Here is a 24,976-nt window from a genome sequence, read left to right as displayed (position 1 = left end):
ACTCAGTATAATCCACCTAGCGGTGATGATGCCTTTCACGTAAACAAAAAAGCACATAAGAGAGGTCAAAATTGCACTTCAGGGAGATAGATTCAGTTATTTCCAGCATTGCAGCGGTTTTGAAAAACAATTTTAATTTTTTTTCGAAGGGGGGCCCCTTGGGAAAAATGGGGAAAAAACAATGTTTTTTAAGGTGATTATAGAATGAAGCCAGAAATCGGCCATTTTGTAAACCACGTGCTTTCCCAATATTTTTTACAAGACCACGAGATAAAAGAACTATAACGCGTATGGGGCTGAAATAATGGTAGATCGTTTGCTTAGTTATGCTGAACAATCATAATTTGAGTTTCGGCACTGTACGAAAACTATTACGCCAGATTTGGGGTTTTGGAAATGTATGTAGATAAACGTGTGATGAATTTGAAATTCACCACGGGCTTCATTCTATAATCACCTTAATAACTATAGAACGCAATGGCCGATTGGGAAAATTTTCAATAGCGAAAAATTAGGAAGGATTCCGTGTCAAATGCAACCTGTTGCAAGCAAATCGGATAAGATTTGAGTGCAAAAAAGTGTGTCTCACATTTTTTGTACACACACATACATACAAACATATACACATACACTTGAACATGGGGCAGCAGGGACTTTGTCCAAGGGCTTGACGACCCCTCCCCATGGCCACTGCGAGTTAGACCGGGACCATCGTCCCTAACCCCTAATCCCAAGGCGTCAAGCGACCCATGCCGAGGGGATGCATGGCCAGGGGGGTGAAATAATAAGCTAGGCCTTTAACGGAGCCTGTGGGGTACCTGGGCACCCTCCACAGTAATTGTCCCTTGCCGCGTCATTCTGGGCTCTGGCGTGGTGGACCTCTTTTCCCGAGCAACTCTTGGGACCAAAATGGAAAACCAAGGCAATTCTTCAACTAGTGGTAGTAGTGTAGGCGACAACCCCCTCGCAAGAGGTGGGTTGTTCAGGTCTCCGCCTAGGAGGCCAGAGGCAATAGTCGGCAACTCAGTGCGCAGCGCCAGCGTGGGTCACTTAACCTTCATCTCGGCTAAAAAAACGCCGGTAGAGGTTATTGACGGCCCATGGCTTGTGGAGGCGATGAACCGCAAACGCGATGGGCTTTCGGCCTTCGAGGTGGCGACGGAACAGTTGGACGCCATCATCGACTTTGCGTCATCGAAGCATAATATCAGTAAGGACCTCAAGAGGAGCTTGCTGAAACTTCGAAAGTCGACGTTCGACGTCCGGTCGGGACGGCCAAGTCTAAACCCGTGAAATCCGTGGAGTCGAGGTCTACCCAGACTGAGGCCCAAGGATTCGCGGACTCGGGCAAGGTCGAATCGACCGAGGGCGTGCCAGCGAAGACGATGGTGCCAAAGTCTACCCAGACTGAGGCTCAAGTATTCGCGGGCACTTCGGGGGTGACTGCTCCAACGGAGCAGACACAAAAACGGGGGAGACAGTCTCCAGGGGATGAGCTCCCTGGGGGCCGCTCCAAAACGCGGAGTGTTACTACTCCAAACAAGGTTAGTGGGGCTGGGAAGCTGAACCCCGGCCAGGTACCTCCCAAACCGGGAGAGGAAGGACCTGGAAAGGTCCGTCCACCCAGGAAAGACGGTGGTAAGGGGCTACGGCAGAGCTCTCAGCCGCACCAGACCAGGGAAATAGAGAGGGATGACGCCTCCTGAACCCTGGTCAAGAACAAGAGGAAACCGAAGACGTCAAGGGCCGAAGAAGAGGCCCAGGCGAATGAGGGTGGCAAGAAGTCTAGGGTAGGCGCCAACCGCTCCAGGGGCGATGCCCTAGTCATCAAAACGGACGAGGCTAGGTACTCGGACGTCTTGAAGGCGATGAGGAGTGACGTCAAGCACGGTGAACTCGGCGCCGACGTACGTCGATTAAGACGTATCCGGATGGGCGAGATGATCCTCGAGCTGAAGCGGGGCGTCTCGCAAAAGGGCGCCGCCTACAAGAAGTTGGCGGAGGAGGTCCTGGGCGAGACGGTCAAGGTTAGGGCACTCACGTCGGAGGTGAATCTAAGGGTTAAAGACTTGGACGAGATCACTGAAGTCGAAGAGCTCGTCACGGCACTGCGGCGACAATGTGAAGTGGAGACGCCCAGCGCAGCCGTTCGGCTACGGAAAGGTCCGGCAGGGACACAGGTAGCATTGGTTCGGCTATCTGCAGCGGACGCCTCCAAGGTAGTCAAGTTAGGAAGCGTCAAGGTGGGATGGTCGGTGTGCCCTGTGGGCATATACGAGCAACCCGAAGTTGTCGGGGCACAAGCAATGGGACTGCAAAGGCCCTGACAGAAGCAATCTCTGCCGACGCTGCGGATTGGAGGGACATAAGGCATAATGCTGCACAAACCCTCCCAATTGTTTGATTTGTTCCAGCAAAGCTGTGAACAGCAAGCACCCCATGGGGGGTTCGATGTGCCCGGCGTTTAAGGGTGCTGCAAAATCACAGTGCAGGTAACGCAGCTGGCTTGCTCGGCCTCGAGTGTTTGGTGTGCGCTGGATTAGAGGAAACGGCGGAACACGTATTGTTCGTGTGCCCACGTTTTCGCGCAATGCGTGACCACATGCTTGTCACATGTGGTCTGGTCACTACCCCGGACAACCTAGTTCGGAGGATGTGCAAAGATGAAGTTGGCTGGAACGCCGTTTTATCGGCTATCGCCAAATCGTCTCGAGGCTACACAAAAGGTGGCGCGTGGTCTCAAGGATGGCTAGTTCAGGCGCAAATAAGAGGTGGTCCAAGGGATCGGAGTCGGCTTCATGGGTCATACCGGTGGTCATGCCCTGTGGTCGAACTCGATCCTTTTATCGAACAAGTGGCCGCGCGAAGAACAACATGGTATCTAAGACGAATTAAGTACTGTCCATTTAATTCCACCAGTTAATTTTCGTTATCTTTGCAGATACGTATTTCGACCACAACTGTGGTCGTCTTCAGTGTCTTGTACTTGACTCGACTCGTACAAGACACTGAAGACGACCACACAGTTGTGGTCAAAATACGTATCTGCAAAGATAACGAAAATTAACTGGTGGAATTAAATGGACAGTACTTAATTCGTCTTAGACGGTTTAATACATTCCACTAAACGAGCTTAATATATTTTTCTGAACATGGTATCGTCACTTTCGCGGCGTCGGTCAACCGGGCGGGTTCCGAGGCCGAGGACGGAAAGGGGTCCTCGTCAAGGCTGGGGCAGGCGTACGCACCACGTCGGCAAGTCCCTCTATGTGTTGGCGATTAGGCCCTGTCGTAGAGAGGTCAATTTGGGGTGCACGCGGCATAATCATTCTTTATACCAGTCGTGCAGAGGGAAGCAGGAGCGAAGTCGACCCTTCCCACCTTCCGAGGACATAGGGCGTAGTAAGGCCACCTGGAAAGCCGGCAATGCGCTGGCACGATACCATGGTGTTCTTCTAAAAAAGCAAGTCACGATGTTCGATGCTGCAAGGACACGCAGCTAACCTCGAGGGTGCGTTGTGCACTGGCCCCCCTTTGAAGCATTACTTTCTGGTTGTACCGAAGGGACTATGGGCTTGGCGGCAATGGAAACTGTTTAGCGGGTCGGGGATGTAGTCCTGCCTCCCTCGTTTGCTGTTGGAGGTGGTCCCTAACCCCGCACTTCCTGGACAACCCAGGATGTCTGTTGAGCAGATTCCCCCTCCATTGCTTAGGAAGAAAAAAAAAAAGAACACGCATACAGACATCACCTCAATTAGTCGAGCTGAGTCGATTGGTATATGACACTATGGGTCTCTGAGCCTTCTATCAAAAGTTCCGTTTTTGGAGTGATCCTATATAGCTTTTACGTATACATAGTATAAGGGGTCGTTCAAAAATGATGTCACAAGTTTTAGGGGGGGGGGTCTAAGATTTTGTGACAGTACATGTACTAGGTATACAAAAAAGCGTGACAGAGGGGGGGAGGAGGTCTGAAAATCGCAAAAAGTAGTGGACGTCATATTTGAATCGTCCCTAAGCGAAAGGTAAAAAAGGTTTGCGTTAAAAAATCATGTTAATTTTTGACGTAGGACTTACGTCTTTCTTTACTAAACTGGGTGTCATTTAGATTTTTGGAAATCGAGAGCGTTACGCTGGAAGGGAAGATTTCGAACGTTGCTAGCGCCTTTATCTTTCGATGGATTTTGAAGATTTATATATCAATCGACTCGGATACTCTCCACCATTTTGCCTATTTCATTGAAACTTAAGATTATTAACGATAAACTATTGAAAATTTCAATTCTTGTCAAAGGCAGTAAAAATTTCATATGTAACCAATCTCGTGCACTCCTAACACGGACATCAGAATGCGGTATGTTACGGGCCTTCGGGTCTACCTAGAGGTGTGCGCCGGTCCAATATTCATCGGCGGCGGCGTTTGTCAGAATTTTGGTCGGCGGCGGCGGCGTTTTCGGCGTCACGCCGATAGCCATTTTAGCCGGCGGCGGCGGCGGCGTGCATCGGCGTGGCGTTTTTTTTATCACGTCCCTTAATTTTTTGCCTTTTCCTAAATATTTATTTGGAAATTATTTAGGACAAATCAAGCATCCAAAACATATTCAATTTGCAAGAAAAATCTAACCGCGATGGAGGTTTGTACTCTGATGGCTTTTCCGCAAATGTGACCTTTAAGTGGTCTTGTTGTGTAGGGGTTATCACGCCTATCTAGTGAGTAGGAGGTTGAGAGTTCCAGTCCCTCCAAGACACGTGGATTCTTTTCCGCAAATTTCATATCAACTTGTCCATTTTGAAACATGTGCTGTGCATATGCACAGCCAAGATATTCAACAAAAAAAAGGTTTTCGAGTTGCCGAATAATATGCAGTTAATTGTAATTTTCCTTGGGAACTACTCTGAAGTTTAGACAAATCTATGGAATTACCATAGGAAGCTTTCAGCAAAAAATCGTCATGAGAAACTCGTCAGAATTTTCACGAGAAATTGTTCTAAATTTCTACAGGAAAATCCTCGGAATATACACGGAAAGTTCTTGTCGAGTTTCTGTTGAGTATTCTTCGAAATTTACTTCATAATTGTAGGAAAGTGCGACTGATGGGTGTTTTAACGTTGGCTTGCTCAGACTAAAATAATTAGTCTCCGGAATTTGACGGAGCTTTAATAGAATTTCCGCGAATGATTGTTCAAAATGTAGATTTTAATATGAAAAATCTTTGCATTTAAACGGAAAATTGTTCGGAATTTTTAAGGAATTTTAGGAAATTCTTTGTACAATAGATGTTTGACAACTGAAACTTATTCAACTGCAATGCTTTCTAACTGCAATTTAATAGTTACATCAGTTTTGTAGTTATCGGACCGCTAAACTTCGAAACGATTTTAAATTCGATGATAGCTGCATTGCGCTGAACAATCAAATGTACTTATATTGCATCTGAAGTTGTCGGACGTGACAATAGTTGGACGTTTAGAACGTTTAGAACTGCATTCGCTAACTAAAACGAAAACATGTTGCAGTTATCGAACGACTAGTGTATTGTCCATAAGACATTCTTGGGAAATTCAGTTGGCCGAAAGCGTCAAGCGGCCGAACTGATAATTTGGCCGAAAAAAATCGTTTACCCTAACAGGTCGTTTGGCCGAATAGGTCATCTAATCAAATCCTATTAAGCTGAACTTAACGTTTATCCGCAACTATTATCAGGTCGAAAATGGTTTGACAAAAAATGTAGTTTGGTCGAAAGCGACATACAGCCAAAGGAACATTCGGCCGAACTGGTAATTAGGCCGAAAAATAATTTAACCAAATAAATCATTAGACGGAAAATGCCGTGTGGTAGGAATGGTCATTTGACACGAAAATATCCTTTCTGCAAAATACCCTTCCGGCCAAATGGCAATTTCTGTCAAATGACCTATTCGGCCGAACTTGTTTTTTATTCAATTCCGTCAAACGACACTTTTTGAAGAAGGTTGTCTTGCAGACAGGACATTTTTGGGCCAAATGGCTCTTTTTCCCAAATGACAATCAACCGGCATTTTTTGTAATAAACATTGTGAGCTGATAGAGCACTTATTCAACCAAAAATGGTCTTCTACAATAAAAAAACTAGCTTATTCAGCCCTAATTGTTTGTTGGGTATTCAGTCAAACGACTTTTTCAGCCTGTTAGGACAAACTGTTACGGTCAAAATCCGGCCAAATGTTCCTGTACGTCGCTTACGACTCAACTACATTTTCTGTCAAACCTGTTTCGACCAGATAACAGTTACCGTTAAACGCTTAGTTCTGCTAATGGTACTCGGCTAGATTACTTTTGGCCTAAAAGCCAGTATCGACTTAAAAGTAGAGAGGCTACGAAATTTTGTTCAATGGTCAAATGACATTTTCCGCTGAATGGCCCATTCTGTCAAAAACCTTTTCGGCCAAACAGCATTTTCGGCCAGACGACCTGTTAGGACAAACGGCTTTCTCGGCCAAATTACCAAATTACTGTCGCCTTACGTCAATGGAATTTCCCAAGAATTTCTTATCGAAAATAGAAAGAATGTTTTGAAGTAATCCAAAACATTTCTTGAAAATTCCGAGCAATTTTCCAAAGAATTTTTCGTTGAAATCTACATTTTGAACCATCTTCTGCAGAAACTTTGAAGAATTGGAAATGCCGGAGTTTTTCTCGTGAAAATTCTACAGATATTGGAAATTGCAAAAAAAACTGTTTTAAAGTTGGATATGCCAATCTAGCCATCTAGTGATGAACTTCTCCCTGCGAAAAAAATCAATCTAATAAAGAATAAAAAACCAACCATCTTAAATGATCTAGATTGAGGAAGTGTAAATTTCGAAAAATTCTCAACAGAACTTTCCGTGCATATTCTGAATATTTTCCTAAGGAAATTTTGAACAACTTCCCGTGAAAACTCTGAAAATAATTTCCAAATGAATATTCTTGAAAAACTTGAAGAATTTTCTGACGAAATTCAAAAGATTCTCCCGTTAATGTGTTGAAAATATCCAAAATGACCGATTCAGCCGAACTTTCGATCGAATGTTTATTTCGGTCAAATGGCCCTTTCGACCAAATGACTATTTCGGCCTATTAAGCTATTCATCTAACCATTTCTTTCAGCCAAAGAAACTATCCGACCAAATGACATTCTATGCTAGATACCCTAGCAAAGTCTGAAAATGTAATGAGTGCATATATAAAACATATTTTGATTTTGACTTAAAATTGATTCATAATTTGTTTTCAAATATGAATAATCATGATTGATTACGTATTTTGATCTAATTTTGCTGTAGATTACTAAACTGCATGATATGACATCAAACTGTGTACTTGTTTTGTTATCGGAAACCAATATCAAAATTAGTTTTCTATTTGCTCTCAATGACAGCAGGAATAGCTTTCGATTTGATGTCACAATAAGACTTTTCTGCTATACATTTTGTTACTCAACCGTTAAAACGACCAAAAAGATATCAAGTTAAGTAATAATAATCCATTATTTCACAACATTGAAAACAAGTTATCGATTTGCTCTCAATCTTTGCACGGATAGGCTTCTACCAAATAGTCTTTTCGGTTAAACGACATATTCGGCGAACCAACTTTCAGCCTGGAGAGTTCCTTCCATATGTCTTTCTGCTGAACACCTCTTTTCCATTCAAACATTAATTTCAATTGTGAGTTCTTTTGTTTTCTAAGAGAAATCATTCGCAATTTACACACAAAGTTTTTCTTAGTTTTTACGGAGTGATTTTCAAAAATTCAAGTAGAAATTGTATGGGATTTACATGGAAATCATTGGTATCTTCACGGAAAAATCTCTGGTGTATCAACGTGATGGATCTGGAAATTATACAGGAAATCCATTGAATGTTCAGAATGTCCACTTCCACTTCCAAAATTCTGCGGACATCTTCAAATTTGTATCGGCGTGGAAAATTATAGATAAGCGGCGTGACAATTTTTAAACGGCGGCGCGCCGATGCAAAAATGTCGGCGGCGGCGGCGTGCCAAAACTGCCGGCGGCGGCGGCGTGGCGCGGCGGCGCACACCTCTATCTACCGGAAGATTTTTTTTGTGTATAAAAGAAGCAGTGCCTGCCGTGTGCGAGTCATTACATTTTGTGACAGCAGCGCGTCATGACGTGCTTTTTGCTCGCGAATTTTTCGTTTCGTTCGTTCTCTGTGTTTACCTACACAGAATGCAGTCGCCTGCGATAGAACTGCCGGTGTATCTGCGAATATGCATGACAGAAATGGGCGCATTGTTTTTTGTCATTCTGTATTATTAGTTTTATTTCTAGAAGTTTCGAATAAACAAATTGCTAATAATTCTACACAGCATGGAAGTTGTCGTTTCCAATATTAATACCTATAATCAAACTCCATCGATCCAAAAGTTGGAAGTTAGATGTAAATACGTTACGGGGTCATTGGGAAAAGTGGGAGGGTAAGGAGGAAGGGGTTGTCTTTGGAAAACGAGCAATTCAGTGTAACTCCCAACCCCCAGGACCAATTCCAACCAGATTTGGTACACATATTCTCTATTTTTGAAATATGTTATTGAAAAGGTAGAAGGGCCATAGAAATCTTCATATCAGAGCGTTAATGAATAAAGTCAACGAATGATTTAATTTGTTATGATTAAATCATCCAACTCTATGATTGAAGATTGTGATTAATGATTTATTCATTTTTACAATGATAACTGATAATGATTAATGATTAAATTTATTTTCACCAATGATTATGAAAAATGAAAAAAAAAACCGTTGGAGTATGATTAACGATTACCGATCGTGATTAAATGTTGACACACTATGTGTATGATTAATGATTAACGATCGATATGATTAATGATTATGAATGATCAAATTGAATGATTTGCATAGTGATCAATAATCAAGTAACCTTTATTCCAAATTGGGTTATTAAAAAGCAATGATTAATGTGTTTCCTTCTGGATGGTGAATGTGATCCCTTCTTTAAAAACAGACGTTTGCCCGACATAAGACATCAGTGAATGTTTTTCCTTCTTTAGAAATAGACGTTTGCCTGGAATACGGTGATTTTGGGTTTGATTCCTTTTTCAATGTTTTCAAATGAAATCTGCCTTCTTTTAATCAAATGATGAAGTATCAATAGAAAAAAAACAATTATCCTGTTGACCAATTGGTTCATTCATTTTCCGATTGAGAAAAAACTGCGAATCAAACTGACAACTCCGAGCAAGGCCGGGTACATACAGCTAGTTAAAAATAAAGGATCTCTTCAGAATCGTCATTGTTGTTTAAACGGATAAATTCGAAAACTTATGCCGAATAGTCTGTTAGTCTGGGTGAAGATTTTTCCTAACGGTCAATACCTCTTCTTGGATAAGTTTAAGTCCTGAAAAGGACTGTGTCTAATTAATACTTGACTTCCTCTCACTTTTCCACCTGGGCTAGAACCGCTCCCAGCTAACAACCACTTGGAACAGGTGGCGCTCCGCGCCTTCTATCGAACGGAAGTGGCAAATACCGAAAGAAGTCTCTAATCTTCCTGAAATCAGCAGAAGAAGTCTATGTTTACGACTTTCGCTCTTATGAAACAACAATGTCGAATTGCACAGGGAACCAATGGATGGAAGCATGGGATTTACTGTCCAACCTCAATGAGCACAATCCGAGAGCTCTAGTATTTGGAATGGTCGATAACGGCGCTGGCCACTTCCTCACGGTCTATCGGGGATGGGAAGGAATTGATGATGCAACCACTCGCTTACTGCAACTGCAAGCCGAGAACACCTCTGCAGTCTGCACTCGCCACTCGCCACCAGATTGCCAATGTGATAGAAATGATAGGATGAAATATTCTTATTTGAATGTCGAAACAAGCTTTTTTTCGCTAATTTCGAATTCTAACAGTTGTCTGCTAGAACTAATCAAGTTGTAGATATAGTAGTGATAGAAGATGGAAACGGTATGAATTCTCATTTCCAGTTCTAGCGATTGCTAGAACATGAGAAATATATGAAAGTAGGAGAAATGGAACGGGCCTGGGATTGAACCCACAACCTCCTGGGTATGAGGCAGAAGCGGTAGCCATATTAACACCATGTCCGTTTATACGAGAAAGACAAAAATAATAAAGTCAAAATAGGAAGGTTTCTCCGTTGCCTGAAATATATTGCACTCGAATATGTCCGACCCAGAGGCTCATGGCGGCGAAGCCTCAACAAAGAAATAAAAGAAGTCGACCGAAATCTAACCTGGCAACAGGTTTTAAGCGATAGCCGGGCAACGCTCAGGATGGAGATCTTTAAAGTCGGCCCTTTGCACCACCAGAGGTGTACAGGATCCATAAGTAAGTAAGTAATATGTCCTTCTGTACAAAATGGGTTGAAGAATAAAAATTGAATATAGGGGAAATGTTCCGATCTCCATTTCGTCGCTTCTTTTTGTCAACATGCGTGCTCACTGCTGAAAAAAATCAAAAAAATAATAAACAAACCAAATTCCTTACCATTGCTTTGTTTTTGATGGGATGGAAATAGGAGCTATGAGATGGAGTGGCGAACCGTTCCCCTACTACACACGCACATAAAGATATTTGCTAAGCTCTAGAACTGAGTCGATTGGTATATGACATCGAACCCAGCCACCCTCAGCATGGTTTTGTTTTACAGCCGCGCATCTTGCCGCTATGCTAAGGAGGGCCCCTACCCCTGTACATACAAAAATAAATATTTCTACACTATTTTCTTTCAAAGTTTTGTTACAAACCCAAATTCTAAAAATAATTACATAAATAAGATTATGAATCGATTATTGTTAACATTCATTGATGTAAAATTTTCGAAAGACTTGCACTTGACTATTATAAAAATCGCCCCGTTTTTACTCGTGTGAGATATAGTGAAAGACAACACGGTTAGACACACGTGATGTTCACAGATGGTATGGTACCTTACTCGATTCGGAAACGTAAAATATCGTGGTGCACCAGTGTAAGTGACATGTAACTCCAAAGTTTACATTTTTATCTTATCTCTGCGACCGCACAATGGTACATATTCTAACCCACATCGACGGAATATAAGTTTCTCGTTTCGCCACAATGTCTTGTTTGTAAGCGAAAAGTGTAGAGCACATTTTCGTTCGTAGGACTGCGGGTAGGAAATGGTTGCACGCCGGCACCACGAAGGGAAACATGATGACGATCTTTACAATAGGGGAGCTCATTTACTACGTAATGTGGTCTCTATCGTAGTCAGCCGAGCCATGAGTGTGTAGGCAAACATTTATTGTTTAGGTTTCAGATTTTCCAACCCTCCCTTTTCAACAAGCGAAAACCTCCTGTGCAGTGCAATCATTCATCCACTAATCTCATTAAAACCGTTCGTTCCGAATCATTAGCAATGACAAATAAGCAACCCTTCCGTTTTGAGAATATGTGAATGTAAGATTCATTTTGTATTTTGCGTTTTTTGCGTAACATCACAAATAAATATTAAAAAAAAATACTTGATGATGTTACGAAGTAAAAACTACGTGAAATCAAATGACTAAAATTGCTAGGAATAAATAAACATTATTTCTTCCATGAATCTTAATTACTACAGGAATTGTTTTCCAGTTTTGTTTTATTGGTATTTCTACCTTCTATTACAAGTATTTTAATCTTGTGTGACAAGCACATAGGCACACAATGTTTCTCACCGGAGACCGAACCGAGAAACCGACTTTACTCGCAAGGCTTACGGGAACGCCTTTAACAAATAATATTTGTTTGTCTGTCTGATAAAAACCGACAATAAAATCAACAATAATCTTTCATATACTACACTTAACGATTCATTTTCTTCACTTGCCTAACAACTTTCCAACTGGAACATTGGCCAGGGACTCAATAATGTTTCCCACCAGAAAACATCCTAGACCTGACCGTAAATCGAATTCGTCATCTCCGGATTAGCAATCCTACGCCACAAACCAGAACCACATATGTATTGGAAAAAATGTACCCCCTCCCCTCAGATTTTTTTGCTCAAAAATAAATTATCAAGTAGACGTCAAATTAGCCATCTTTTCCCTTCCTCAACATTCGAAAGGATGTGGCCAAGACAAATATGCACTGTAGGAAGAGAATGCCTTGCTTCCATTTCTAAGAGATAGTCATTAGTCCAAATCGTTATCTGTGGTAACGGATGAAAGTTTTGACAATAGTATTCCAAATTCGTTTTAAATCTGAGCAAATTTTAATCGAATGATATCAAAAGTAAAAATAATAAAATAATACCCATGTTTTTAATTTGAACTCGCTAATATTTTTTTATGCACGAGAATTGAAAACGGTTTTCAGATAAAATGTCCAAAGTATATTTCAACGAGAAGAACTTAGTTAGACGATTTTGTAAGTAGTAAATATGTCATACAAATGTTTAGGTGGTAAGATTCTAAGTCATTTTAAAGCTTAAATAACTCATAGCCCTGAATTGTTTATTAGGTGAACTGAACCATGATATCGAGAAAACAGGATCAAACAATCGTTAAAGGACTCGGTAATGTTCAATGACAACTGGTTGGAAACTCGATATTAATCATGAACATAAGAATGTCAGGACTCTGCTGGAACCTGCATGAAATGGTTGGAAGTTGCCGACATCGGGAAACAGGAGAACTTAAATTCCGCGCAGTGGACCCAATTGCTGACATGAACACATGCATTGATTTCGTTTAGCAGTCAAGAGATAAAATTGTATACAGATTTTGACAGGCAGTGAAACAGCAATTTATGCTGGCCAGAAATCTGTACGCACGACAACTCGAAGGAATACAAGCAAAGCATACAAACATTAGATCTCCGATTCTCTGCTCGCAAAAAAAGAAACAAAGAGCTCTTTATATATACTATTCAGCAAAAGTCTGAGACCAAAAAGCCCGCCAACTACCAACCAGTTCAAGTGGCATAGCAAAAAACTTCAACAGCATTTGGAATTAAAAACTTGGGGCACGAGTGTGAAAAATCGTCACAATTATGACAATCGCATTTTGCTGTCTGTATATTCACAACAACACCTGACTACATGAGTACATACGTAATTACGTTCACATATGTGTTCATTCCACTGTACCAGCACCGCAACCATAACTGTCCCATATTGATTTGGATTTCATATCCATATAGGACAGTAATGCTTCTGGAGGCATTTTCTACAGGATATCAGTAATTAGATATGTTCTATAATTTAATGCACTAATGGTTACTTAATATTTTAGAAAACACAAAAACCCTGATCCATCCATCTGAGTGTTACTTCTGTTTATCTGAGATAACACTATGAGCCTGATGACTTACTATAGTTTGTTCTTGAAGTGAAAATATAGTCTTTCAGACCAGCTCTGTTATACTTGAAAGGTTAAAACAAGCAAAACGCGACGATACCGAGGACAACGAAGGAAGATTGTGTAAAAAAAACTACGAGAAGCGTATACTTTTACCGATGACAACAGTAGAGTCAAATAAGGCAAATACAGTTCAGATGAGTATACATGATAGTTAAAACTGTTCCTTCAGAAAATATACACTGACTTGCTGATCAACGGTGAAGCAATTTATCAAACAAAATCGATTAAGAGTTCAATAAATATGAGTACGCCCGATCAGTTATGTTTGTCGAACTACATTCCAGGCCCCAAATTACACTACACATCAATGCTATTGATGGAGCTTACATTATGCGATCTAAGTCAGTTGTGCATTAAATCAGTTGTTTCGAGTTGTACCCATTCTTGTTTTTCGGTGCAGAGAAGTTGTGAAACAACTTTCTACAATGCGAACCACGACGACGGTGTGCCGGCTGCTAGATCGTAGAAGTAACCTTAGCTGCTGGCATGGCAGTCAGCAAGCGTAGCGATGTGTTATGGTCTAGGAAATGCACGGTCGTCTGCGGATTAAGTAATAGAGAGGTGGCCGATTGTGCTAATGTCATGAAACACGAATGAATAACGGTTATGCGGGGGTTTGGTGGGCGAGCAAAGCGATTGAAGATTGCGATGAAGATCTCATCCTGGGGAAATAATGTAGGACGAACAAGTCAGCGAAAATGTGGCTGACTGGATTAATTTAATTATTTCAAAGCTCTATAAAGTTTATGAAAAAACTTAAGATAGATGTATAATTGTATAGGTTGATTATGCGACTATACAACAAAGCCATATACATTTCCCCTAGCATTTCATACATAGTTTAATAAGAAAAAAACACGCTTCAATCATGGAGTCTATTGGAACTAGAAACAAGAAAGAAATTATCTTTTTCCTCTCTGTAATCTCTTTCCTCCTGTTTGTAGCGTATCTTAAGGTGATTATACAATAAAGCCAGAAATCGGCCATTTTGTAAACCACGTGCTTTTCCAATATTTTGTTCAAGAGCACGAGATGAAAGAACCATACCGCGTATGGGGCTGAAATAAGGGTAGATCGTTTGCTTAGTTATGCTGTACAATCATAATTTGAGTTTCGGCACTGTACGAAAACTATTACGCCTGATTTGGGCTTTTGAAATGTATGTAGATAAACGTGTGGTGAATTTGAAATTCACCACGGGCTTCATTGTATAATTTTTTTTATTTCATTTTGAGTCATTAAAGTAGAAGTCTATTTTTCTGTCAATCAAAAAATGCCGGGGCAAGATGGGTCAAACAGCGGGGCAAGATGGGTCACCTTTAAATTCTGACATTAATATTGTTTTTATTCACAAAATTAAATTACACACAGATAGAAAAGTTTATTGCCAATGATTTTATTGAATAAAAAAGGATTTTAAAGCTTTGGATTAAGAAATGGCACTACATTTAAAAATGTCTGCAATTTCTTATGAAAACAAGCCGTCCGTGTATTGCTTTCTTAAAGACAAAAAATATACATTTTTAATTAACAAATTAACATCATTATGCTCAAAAGTAACTGTTCCGAAGAACAAGAGCCCCATCACCGAGTCTACGAGCTGATAGCAAAGACAGCTTTATGCTGATACAGCTTCAAGCTGGAATAATGTATTTCCTTAAATTATGTTTTCACATTAGATGATGGGATGACGTACATAATTCGGTTTAGAGCTTTACAATGATTCTTCGTTGTAGTTCAAATTAATGCACGTAAGCTGCTAGCTGTGATCATATTTAGAAGTTAGGAATAGTTTTACATAAGAATAGGTAGTATAAGGAATAGTTTTACATAAGAATAGGTAGTATAATAGATTTCGATTAAGGTAGTTTGCACTGTAGAGATAGAATATAGAATAATAAGTTCAGTATTAAGTTTACTAAATTCTAGTTCATTACACGTTTTTGGACGAACCGAGCACTTCGATGTGATAAACAGCACAGTCCGTCAATATCATTTACGCCGATGGGTGACACTTTGGATGACATATCTCGTTGACAGGTAGTAAGTGAACATCAACTTAAAAAGCAGTGCACCCAGTTCGCAACAGTAACCTTAAAATGATTAAATCAGCAATAGAAAACATATTTTGAACACGAAATATGTTCTTCAGTATGTGCTGACCCATCTTGCCCCATTTGCAAGTTCATGTTAGAATGTCTAATTTTCGATCAAATACAACATCGCCTACATTACTTATGATACTTTCACTATATTACTAAAAAATGTTTTTTTATTTTAGATTGCTCGACGAGATTACACATTTATAGAAAGTGTGTTGCATAAGAAACAAGTGTTGTTTCGCGTAAGAAACAATGCTGAAAAATATTTTACCTTGCCATACTCTACCAAAATGAAATTTTATCATCAAATCGAGTGACAATAAAGTAGAACCAAATTATTCCTCCTACAAAGTCATAATCTTCACATTAAAATGTATACGATGCTTAAAAACGACCCTGACCCATCTTACCCCGTGACCCATCTTGCCCCGCCTAACCCTACATAAACAATTGAATCATATATTTATTTCCGGCTCTGGGTCATCCCATTACTATATTGTATCAATATTAGTTATTTTTGTGCTTCACTTTTTTTTTCATTTCCATGATGTATTATTTCTGTGGTTCACGTTGTACCAAAACGATTCCTACTGTTAAACTTTTCACACTAACAAATCAAAAACCTCACGTGGTATTTATGAGAGGTCGTAGAGTTCTCTGCATAGATTAAATTGTGTCAAGTTCGAGACACTGAAAAGGGCCTTACTATGGAGGTCAAAATACGTATCTGTATTACGCATTACAAAGTGGTGGAATTAAATGGAATAGTATGTATACTAACTCGTCTTACGACAAGTAAAGACATTTCATTGAACGAATTTAAATAATAATTAATGATTAGAGTGTATTACTTCTACGTGAAGTTAAACGATTTACAATGATATTAAAATGCTAAATATCATCTTCCAAACTTAGACGTACATGCTCATGATAGAATTAGAGGCGAAAGTATAGAATTGATCCGTAGGATACGGCAGGCATGAAGAATGTTTTTATAGAAGTCGATTTGAAAGCGAGCGGAGAGCAATATTTGAGATGGCACATATTGCACGACCTTCCTTCTGCCAAACTCCCATATGAAGGGAGATGGAAGAATACCCAACCCTACGTCTAAGTTTGAAAGATGAGAATTAGCATTTCCATATCATTGAATTTAAATAATTTTCTGTTCAATAACATCCAGCAAGCCGAGGTATATGGTTGCGTTTCAAAAATTTATATTATCAACTCCCTCTCTCATCATAGAAGGGTGGCCCTCATAAGTGCCGTTTGTTTTAGTTTACGCTTCTTGGTGCGCCTTTAAAACAATTAACAGCAACCAAACAATTGTCCAAAATTTGCGACAAAATTTCACTTCATACCGCTGAATGGCTACAGACGCTACCGCGACGAATAACTTATTCGCAGAAACAAGACTGTAATCGCTGATGCCGCTGGGATCGCTGATAAATTGGTAGTTTTGCTGCTGGCCAACAATTCGATAATTTATCGCTTAACTGTAAAAGACTGCCATCGTTGAGGTTGAATTTTCTGCAGCAAACATTCCTCTGGATGATTTACTGTTAAGTCCGCTTTACGCAAAAATTCGATCTAAAAAAACTCGTATATAATTTTTGCACCTATAGCGATTAACAAAGGGACGGGGCTAATAAGCTTACATTATTGGATACAAGAAAGCTTGTTTTCCGCACACGAGAGCCATTTCATTCAGGTGGAAGTCGGTGTGGTCGCTAGACAGAATTGTACCTCAATGGTGATGATTGTTGTGGATTTGCTGTGTATCATCGTGTGGTCATCGTCAGCACCATCAGCACACAATTTTTCTGATAATTGTGATAAATCATCGAGTGACCACTGTCGGAAGCAAGTGAAATATTCTAGCAAGATTTGGACAATCGTTGAGCTGCTATTAGTTATTGGAAAGGCACTTCAACGCGTAAACCGGTTCTCTTCAAGAACAATTTTATAAACAAAAGAAAGGTGTTTGAAATAAGTTTTCTTCAAAGTGGCATAAAATCTGATGGAAATAATGGCGTCGGTAACGGCAACGGCCGGCGGCTGTGAGGGGTGACTCTCGACCACTCGATGATCTACGGCTATACTGCGATAGACGCCATCGTTTAGGTTGATTCATCGCAGCTACCACCCCGACGACCACCACCGATCATAATCGTATTCCGTTGGGACCGCAATTGGCGCCTTGATTGCTGCGCTACTGTGTCCGCACTGCGAGAAATTATATTCGTACTAAAGATTAGAGCCAAACCCGCAAGTTGCTCAATTTTGATGTCTGTGCTTGCGATGTACGAACGTGATTGGTTAGTTTACCTAATTCTAAACTATTTAATTATAAAATGTTGATAAACATTAAAAAGCTATATTTTTTAAGTCGTTAAAAGCGTTGACTCTTTTTTGATAAAAAAGGTCCAATAAATTTGAAAAATCCAACGAGAAACGGCGGAGATATTGACGTTCAAAATCTATCGATTTTCGCAAAGTGTACCCCGCTATAGAAAACACAGACGTAATTTTACATCAAAAAATGTTTTGCACCCTTCTTATTCACTTTTCGATCTGGAGGCTATATTTCCGACAAGGTCTTTAAACGAGCGTTCGACGAGGAAATTCCGGACGAAGGCGAGTAGGTTCCCGGCTCGCTGAGCTGCTGGAGCACTAGGAGTGTCCAAGTGTAGTTGATCGTCTTTGGGATGGAGACTAGCTCAGCTCAGTATATGCTTTCGTCGATACAGTTTTTGACACTTATTACTTACGCAATATGTGCCGTGAATGAATTGAACACTATCTTTTTTTTAATCTTTAAATACGGATGGATGTTTTCCAACTTCGGTCCTCCTTGACTGGGCCATTCACACGACCATACTATTTTATGATGTGTCCTTCGACGTTGAGAGGTAAGGGTTTTTATTGAATACAATGGCAAGTCTGCAATAGATGCTATAATTTTTGTACATTTCTATATTATTCTTATGGGTCTTAAACTGTATGTTTTATGCGTGGGTGGCTCAAATTAGCTCAACAGCGACGTGAGAAGCTTTTGTGTACAAAAGCAGTTTCGCCCTTTTGGAAAGTTGATGCCGAATTTGATGAGAGTTACATAATTTACACGCTAGCCTTTAAACCAGTGTCAAGATTCAAAATGGCAATCTAACGTAAGGTACAGTGGGGTAAGTGCAATTGTTGATATAAGGAAAATTGATGAACGGTTCAAAACACGCCAACTGGAAGATGCCACGCATTTATTTCACATTACTAAAAGATGTTATGATATTTAATCGCATAACATGCTTCCAACTATCAAAAAATGTTATTTCGTATAAAATTATGCGTAAAGCTGATTGAACAATTTGTTTCCATGACACTTTGTCGTAAGCTGGATTTATCCAATGTGACTCAATGGTTTTATTTAACAATCCCAGCCCTTGTAAGCTACTTTGACTTTAAGCTCCATAGGCTTTTGGGTAATCTATGTCACTGATAAGGCTGATTCGCTCAGTAGCCAATTTGCATTTGCTTGCTGTTCGTAATACTACAAAAATACACACGGAAATATGCAGCTCACATTGAGGACCTTGATCCATGACAAAGAAATAAAAACCTGGGAAATCTATACCACGGTACCACACCGGTTTACCATCAACAGGGAAAAGCTGTGATGTGAATACAAAACAGTTGAAATCGGCTTACTGCAGCTCAGACCTGCATATGTATTCCATACAGTTGTGGTAACTTTGGGTATTCTTCTTTTCTTTCTTTGTTTGGCATTACATACCCCACTGGGACATTGCCGCTTCGCAGGTTAGTGTTCATTCAGCATTTCCACAGTTATTAAATGCGAGGTTTCTAAGCGCGAAGTTACCGAACCCAGCTACCCTCAGCATGGTCTTCATTTGTAGCCGCGCACGGCTAAGGAAGGCCCCCCCAACTTTGGGTATTGTGTCGTGTATTCTTCACCAAAGATAGGTATTAACAAAACCAATAAAGTTAGGGGCAATTCAAATATGATGTCCACTTCTGTTTGAGATAGTTTAACATAAAAAAAAACTAATCTATCTGCAACAACACATTTAGAAAGATCGATGGAGTTTTAAAAAATCACAAAGATGTATGTAGGGGAATTGTTCCTATCTCCATCTCACTGATCATATATTTATCTCATCGTGAAACAAAGAAATACAGCACCAATTTCTTCGCTTCTTTTTATCACCACGCGTGCTCACTGATGAAAAATTACAAAAATAAGAAACAAATTGCTTTCCATTGCTTTGTTTTAAACGGGATGAATATCGGAGTCATGAGATGAATTCCAGTAGCAGTTACCCTATACAGAAGTTTTTTTTCTATAAGTCAAAATTTGAAAACGTCGTTTCTGAAAAATTGAAACGAAATGTCAAACGTGTCTCCAAACGTCACGATTTCAATGGAAATGTTAAAGGCTGTGACGTCATACGCGCATGTGCACGGTAAAAAAACGACTTTCGCTTTTCCTCATCTATAAGTTCTACTATCGATAGTCAAAATACTCATTTTAAAACCTGTATTGTAAAAATTATGCATTTCTATAGCACGAGAAAGGCACATTGACCATGCAGAGAATACGTTTTCTGTGTGTAACCTTCTGACACCGAAAAAGGTGATATTTTCGCAGCTGAGTTTTTACATGAATGAACCTATTCCTCGGTACCTACCATATTCCCACATCCAAATGGTAAGCTGCTAAAACACAAAAGTCCGACTGAAGTAACAACAATAACGAACGATAGAACAGATCATCGTCGTCTATTGGCTTTTTATGGTTTCATGGCTTCCTCTTTTGCACCTTTATCAATAACGGTTTTCTAGATTTGCTGGTCGCCTATGAGGTGGTGGTAACGTTTTTAGGCCGTTCTGGATGGGTAGCGACAACAACCAGTTGGTGGAGTAGGTTTGTCGGCCAAGTGCTACAAGACAGGCAGGGATGATTGCGTTGTATGTTTATGCATATATAACCGGTAGCACTGCGGCGGAAATCGAATAGCTTTAATAAGCAAGTTAAGTGCCGTAAGGATCTGAGGATATCGTCACGTTATGTAATTTGAGTTCATATGCTGGACTTGACTCACAAAGTCGTTTTAGCTGTGGACGGAAATAATTATTGATTTATGCCGCGTTCACTATATATACGTACAAAAGAGAACAAGAAGACTGTCTTGAAGGAAAAAAGCAATGCTAGTCAATAATGACTATGGCATTCAGATTATTCTTTTCGACACAAATGAATAAAAAGGTCCCAGTCAAAATCTCAGTTATGTGGAATAATGCAAAGTTGAGGGAATGTGGAGGAATATGTTTCACAAATTACGTAACGCGAAATTTGATGATTTTGGACCCCCACCCTCCCCCTACAGCGCGCTGCAGCGTGACGTAATTTGTGAAAAAAAAACCCTTATACAATAAGAGAACAAGTTATACATCTGAATGGATGAACAAACCAAATTGATTCAAACAATGCAACAGTTGTAACAATAGGAATTCAAGTGGATGACGAAATAAAAAATATCAACAAATATGAGAAATAAGACTCAATAGATGATATTCATGTCTGGGAAATAAGATCCACATTGAACTCTCAATCAAACCTAAAGTACAGAGTTAATATTATGCATAAACCAGATATCGACTTGCACAAAAAAACATGACTTGGCTTGATATTCGCAACTATGTATTACCTTTTTTTAGCTCCATCACTTTCTATTTTTCAATCAATAATATATCTTGTAAAATAGGAACTGAAGTGACCGAAACCGGTACACTCACTGTGCCATTTTTTAGATGGAATATTCAAGTATAGTGGCAGTGATTCATGTTAAAGATGAAATTTCTTACCTGATCGGAATCTCCATCGCCACTTGTCTTATCTTTATCGTCATCTTTGCTACTACCAAGAAGATTGGCAGCGGAAGCCGGTGTATTGGCTTCAAATAGCGCCGACGGGTCACCACCAGCATCGCGGAATTTTTCCACATCGCTCAGCAATCGCTCCAAATATTCCACGTACAGGGTTTCCTGCTCCAACTCCTTGCTCAACTCAGCAATCTTCTGTTTGTGCCGCGCTAAGCTGGCTCTAACATCCTGTTCCCAGGCATCCGAGAGCGAACTCTGTGGGAAACGCTGCACCCACATTCGCTGGAAATCACTAAACACACTCATGATTTATTTCCTGACTTTCACTGATCACGCGTTTACTTGAATATCTATTCCAGCATAGCAAACAATCGCACACAGAATAACTTTGATCTTCGAACCAGTTTGCTGGGTGCAACACTAATAAGACATGTTACCAAATTGTAAACAAATCACTCCAAACTGGGCACTTTGGCTCGTATCACACGATTCGCGACACGTATACATTCAAATTTTGTTTGGAAACTTAAAACACGCAAACATCAGCATCACACTAGTTGGAATGAATGGGCCTGGTGCCGTCAGACTGTCGACGCAACCTGGTTTCCGGGAATACGTTCGATACAACAAAAGCGTTTAAATGCAAATTCCACCGAACGCTGATACACCTTCCTCTTGGGCTACTGCTCCGTTTTCGTGTCACTTACTGCGCAGGAAAGATGTCAACACTCCACACTAGTACTTGGACATACTCCTGAAGTGACTACTAATCATTTAACGCGGGACAGACACACTCTTTTCCACAATTAAACACACAAAAATGGCCCACGCCTCAAATCGACACCACGACGCGATACTATTGACAGCAAATCTGCCCAGTACGACAACCACGAAGGCGGCTTTCTGATAGGCGAATGATATCATTCAAGAGCACTTCAATTGAGCAACGATTTTCGTTTTTATGGGTTTTCTTCGCTTCCTTCAGAGCTGAGTAATTCAACGCAATTCATATGTTTTCCTTGACACTTCGCTTCAAAGGCTATAGATGTAGAGTAGATGCAACACGAATTCGCGAACACGGCCACTACTCTTCATAGAAGCACACAAAGCACTGCTGCAGGCTAGTTAGGTATGATTCTCGTCTGGTTCGCCAAGTTGAGCAACGAGAGATTCACCTTCTCTCGAACACTCCCTTTACAGTTGCTGCTGCTATAGTTGCCTGCAAGTAGACGGAAAAGAAAACGGTACTTGAGAAAAAAAAAACCGAGTGGTACTAACTAGTAATGTGAAATCTAAGCAAAATAAACCCGAGCGCGTGCAGTTAGTCAGTCAGTCAGTCAGTCACCAGAGAGCTCTCTTTTTTTCCCGTAGGCCAATTTGCCAGACACACGGAATCGATTTTTCAACTGCCTTTCATAAGACCCGTCCCGTGTTTTGTTGATGATGCTGGTGCATTCTGGTGTGCTCTGCCACCCCCTGAGATGAGTGGGTGGGAGGATGCTCGGTGTACATACGTACGACGGCACACGGCTGCTGCAGTTTGATGCATAATCATGTATAGAGCTGGCTCCAGTCTACGGAAGACCCGAGTAAAAGCAAGAGAGGTTCCGTAGCATATGAATGTACATTGTACACTCATATAATCATAGTGAATATTTCATTCCCATGGCCAATTTAACAACATAGGAATATGTCCCAATTCTAGAGAAAATTTTGGAAACCTGCATCAAATTTTGATAGAAGGCCCGTTGTGTTAAATAGCAATCGACTCAGCTCGATGAATTGAGCTAATATGGACACAAATGTTGGTGCGTTGCACTACCCAATTTATTCGAAGATGAGGAATTCGGTTTATTTATTGATATTAAGAATTGGCCAGATCAATCGTTGCATTCTGAAGTCATAATTTAATGATTGTTATCTCACAATAAAGTTTCCTTCAAATATTTGTAAACAATAAAATAAATTTAAATAAGCACAATTTTTGAATAAAATATTGTGATTGTTGAAAATTATACTATTTCAAAAAGCAAATTTGAATTTCAAGGATTTAATTAAAATTCACAAAATTTCTGATAAAAATTGGGAATTTTATGGAAATTTAATGCCGTCAAATACACTACGGCCGCTCAATTTCAACAACTTTAGATCAAATTGATGAGATCCCAGGATCTAGTGGAGTTAAGAGTGCAAACACAACCCAAGAAACCTTTGGTCCCAATACAGTCGGGAATTAGATTTGCACTGATACACCGACAGAAAAAGGATCGAAACTAGGATACAGAGCTTTGAGAATCCAACTGGAAAAAAGTCCAAGTAAAGTTGAATTTCCAGTTGGAATATTGAGTCGCTGAAGAAGAAGAAGATAAATGGCAAAACACAACCTCCAGTTCAACATCAATGAAACAAAGTTCGTGCAAATGTATCTTCATTATGCAAAGAAAGCAGCTGCAATTAGAAAAGAGTTTCTGGATTTAACACTTTGTAGTCCAAGAATCTGAGAAAAAATTAACAATTGGCTTGTATCACAAGCAAATTCTATTTAACTATGAGGCTCATTCAAAATATAAGAGATCCCAGAAAAATGAACTGGGAGCTATATAACCTAGAACTAACAGTTTGAGGAAAACTTAAACAATTAACTCAACCACTTGTTGTAAAGTTGTAAAGCGAGGGATCGATCTTCTATCAGAGATGCTACAAAATCTTCGCAAAAAAAAACAAACATGTTGAATTGTATTAAGCGAACATAGCAGTGAAATTTTTATAATAAAAATCCTTCACTGATTATAATGTAGAATTCAGGAGATCGAAGAGGATACATTGGAGGCATTAGGCATATGTGAGAAAACATTGAAAATACTCCTGAAACAGCAAGGTTACAAAAATCCTCGCGCCAGAGCTCTGGTAACGGTGGGGCACCAGCATTTTTGGAGTTATTGATTTATTCATAATTTGGTGCCAGTAGTAAGAAGTACAATTGGAGGTTTGTTTATCAGTCAATCGGTAAACCAATTAAAAAAACAGATTAATCCACCTAGCGGTGATGATGCCTTTCTCGTGCGGTAAAAAATAGTATTTTGGGCGAAATTTCTGGCCCATTGTCCGATCCGGCCAATTTTCAATAGGAAATAATGAGACAAGATTCTGAGTCGAATGCAACCTGTTGCGAGGAATTCGGTTTAGGGTAAGTGCATTAAAAGTGAGCTAGACTTTTTCACACGTTATTTTATGAGATTTTGACCATAACTTCCAAGCCTATAGTCCGATCCGGTCATTTTCAATAGGAAACAATGGGGCAGTATACTGCGTCGAATGCAACCTGTTGCAAAGAAATCGGTGAAGGTTAAGTACAAAAAACCCAGATTAATCCACCTAGCGGTGATGGTGCTTTTCTCGTTTTTTTTCGAGTGAGTAATTTCTTCGCACTTTTGGTATGAAAAAAAAATATTTTGGGCATATCTACCGAGCCCATAGTCCGATCTTTTAGGAAACAATGGGATAGGTTTTTGCGTTGAATGCAACCTGAAATTGGCTGAGGGTAAGTGCTAAAAAATTCCCGAACGGTTTCTA

The 24,976-nt window shown here is 40.1% G+C and overlaps 1 protein-coding gene across 7 annotated transcripts in view; it reads right to left on the bottom strand.

Moving 5' to 3' along the window:
- The window catches only part of LOC134205567 (active breakpoint cluster region-related protein), a 136,318-nt gene that overhangs the window by 102,050 nt on the left and 9,292 nt on the right, over positions 1 to 24,976 (bottom strand). For 5 of the 7 annotated variants that reach the window (XM_062680907.1, XM_062680913.1, XM_062680905.1 and 2 more), the window contains one exon: positions 21,386 to 22,622. In XM_062680907.1, coding sequence (XP_062536891.1) covers positions 21,386 to 21,709 — 324 coding nt within the window. In that variant the 5' untranslated portion in view covers positions 21,710 to 22,622. The remainder of the gene's footprint in view (positions 1 to 21,385; positions 22,623 to 24,976) is intronic. The other 2 variants (XM_062680908.1, XM_062680909.1) reach the window with 2 other exon arrangements.

Source organism: Armigeres subalbatus, chromosome 1 (genome assembly GCF_024139115.2).
Source record: "Armigeres subalbatus isolate Guangzhou_Male chromosome 1, GZ_Asu_2, whole genome shotgun sequence".
Classification (NCBI taxonomy): Eukaryota; Metazoa; Arthropoda; class Insecta; order Diptera; family Culicidae; genus Armigeres; species Armigeres subalbatus.
This window is presented reverse-complemented; position numbering and strand designations above follow the sequence as displayed.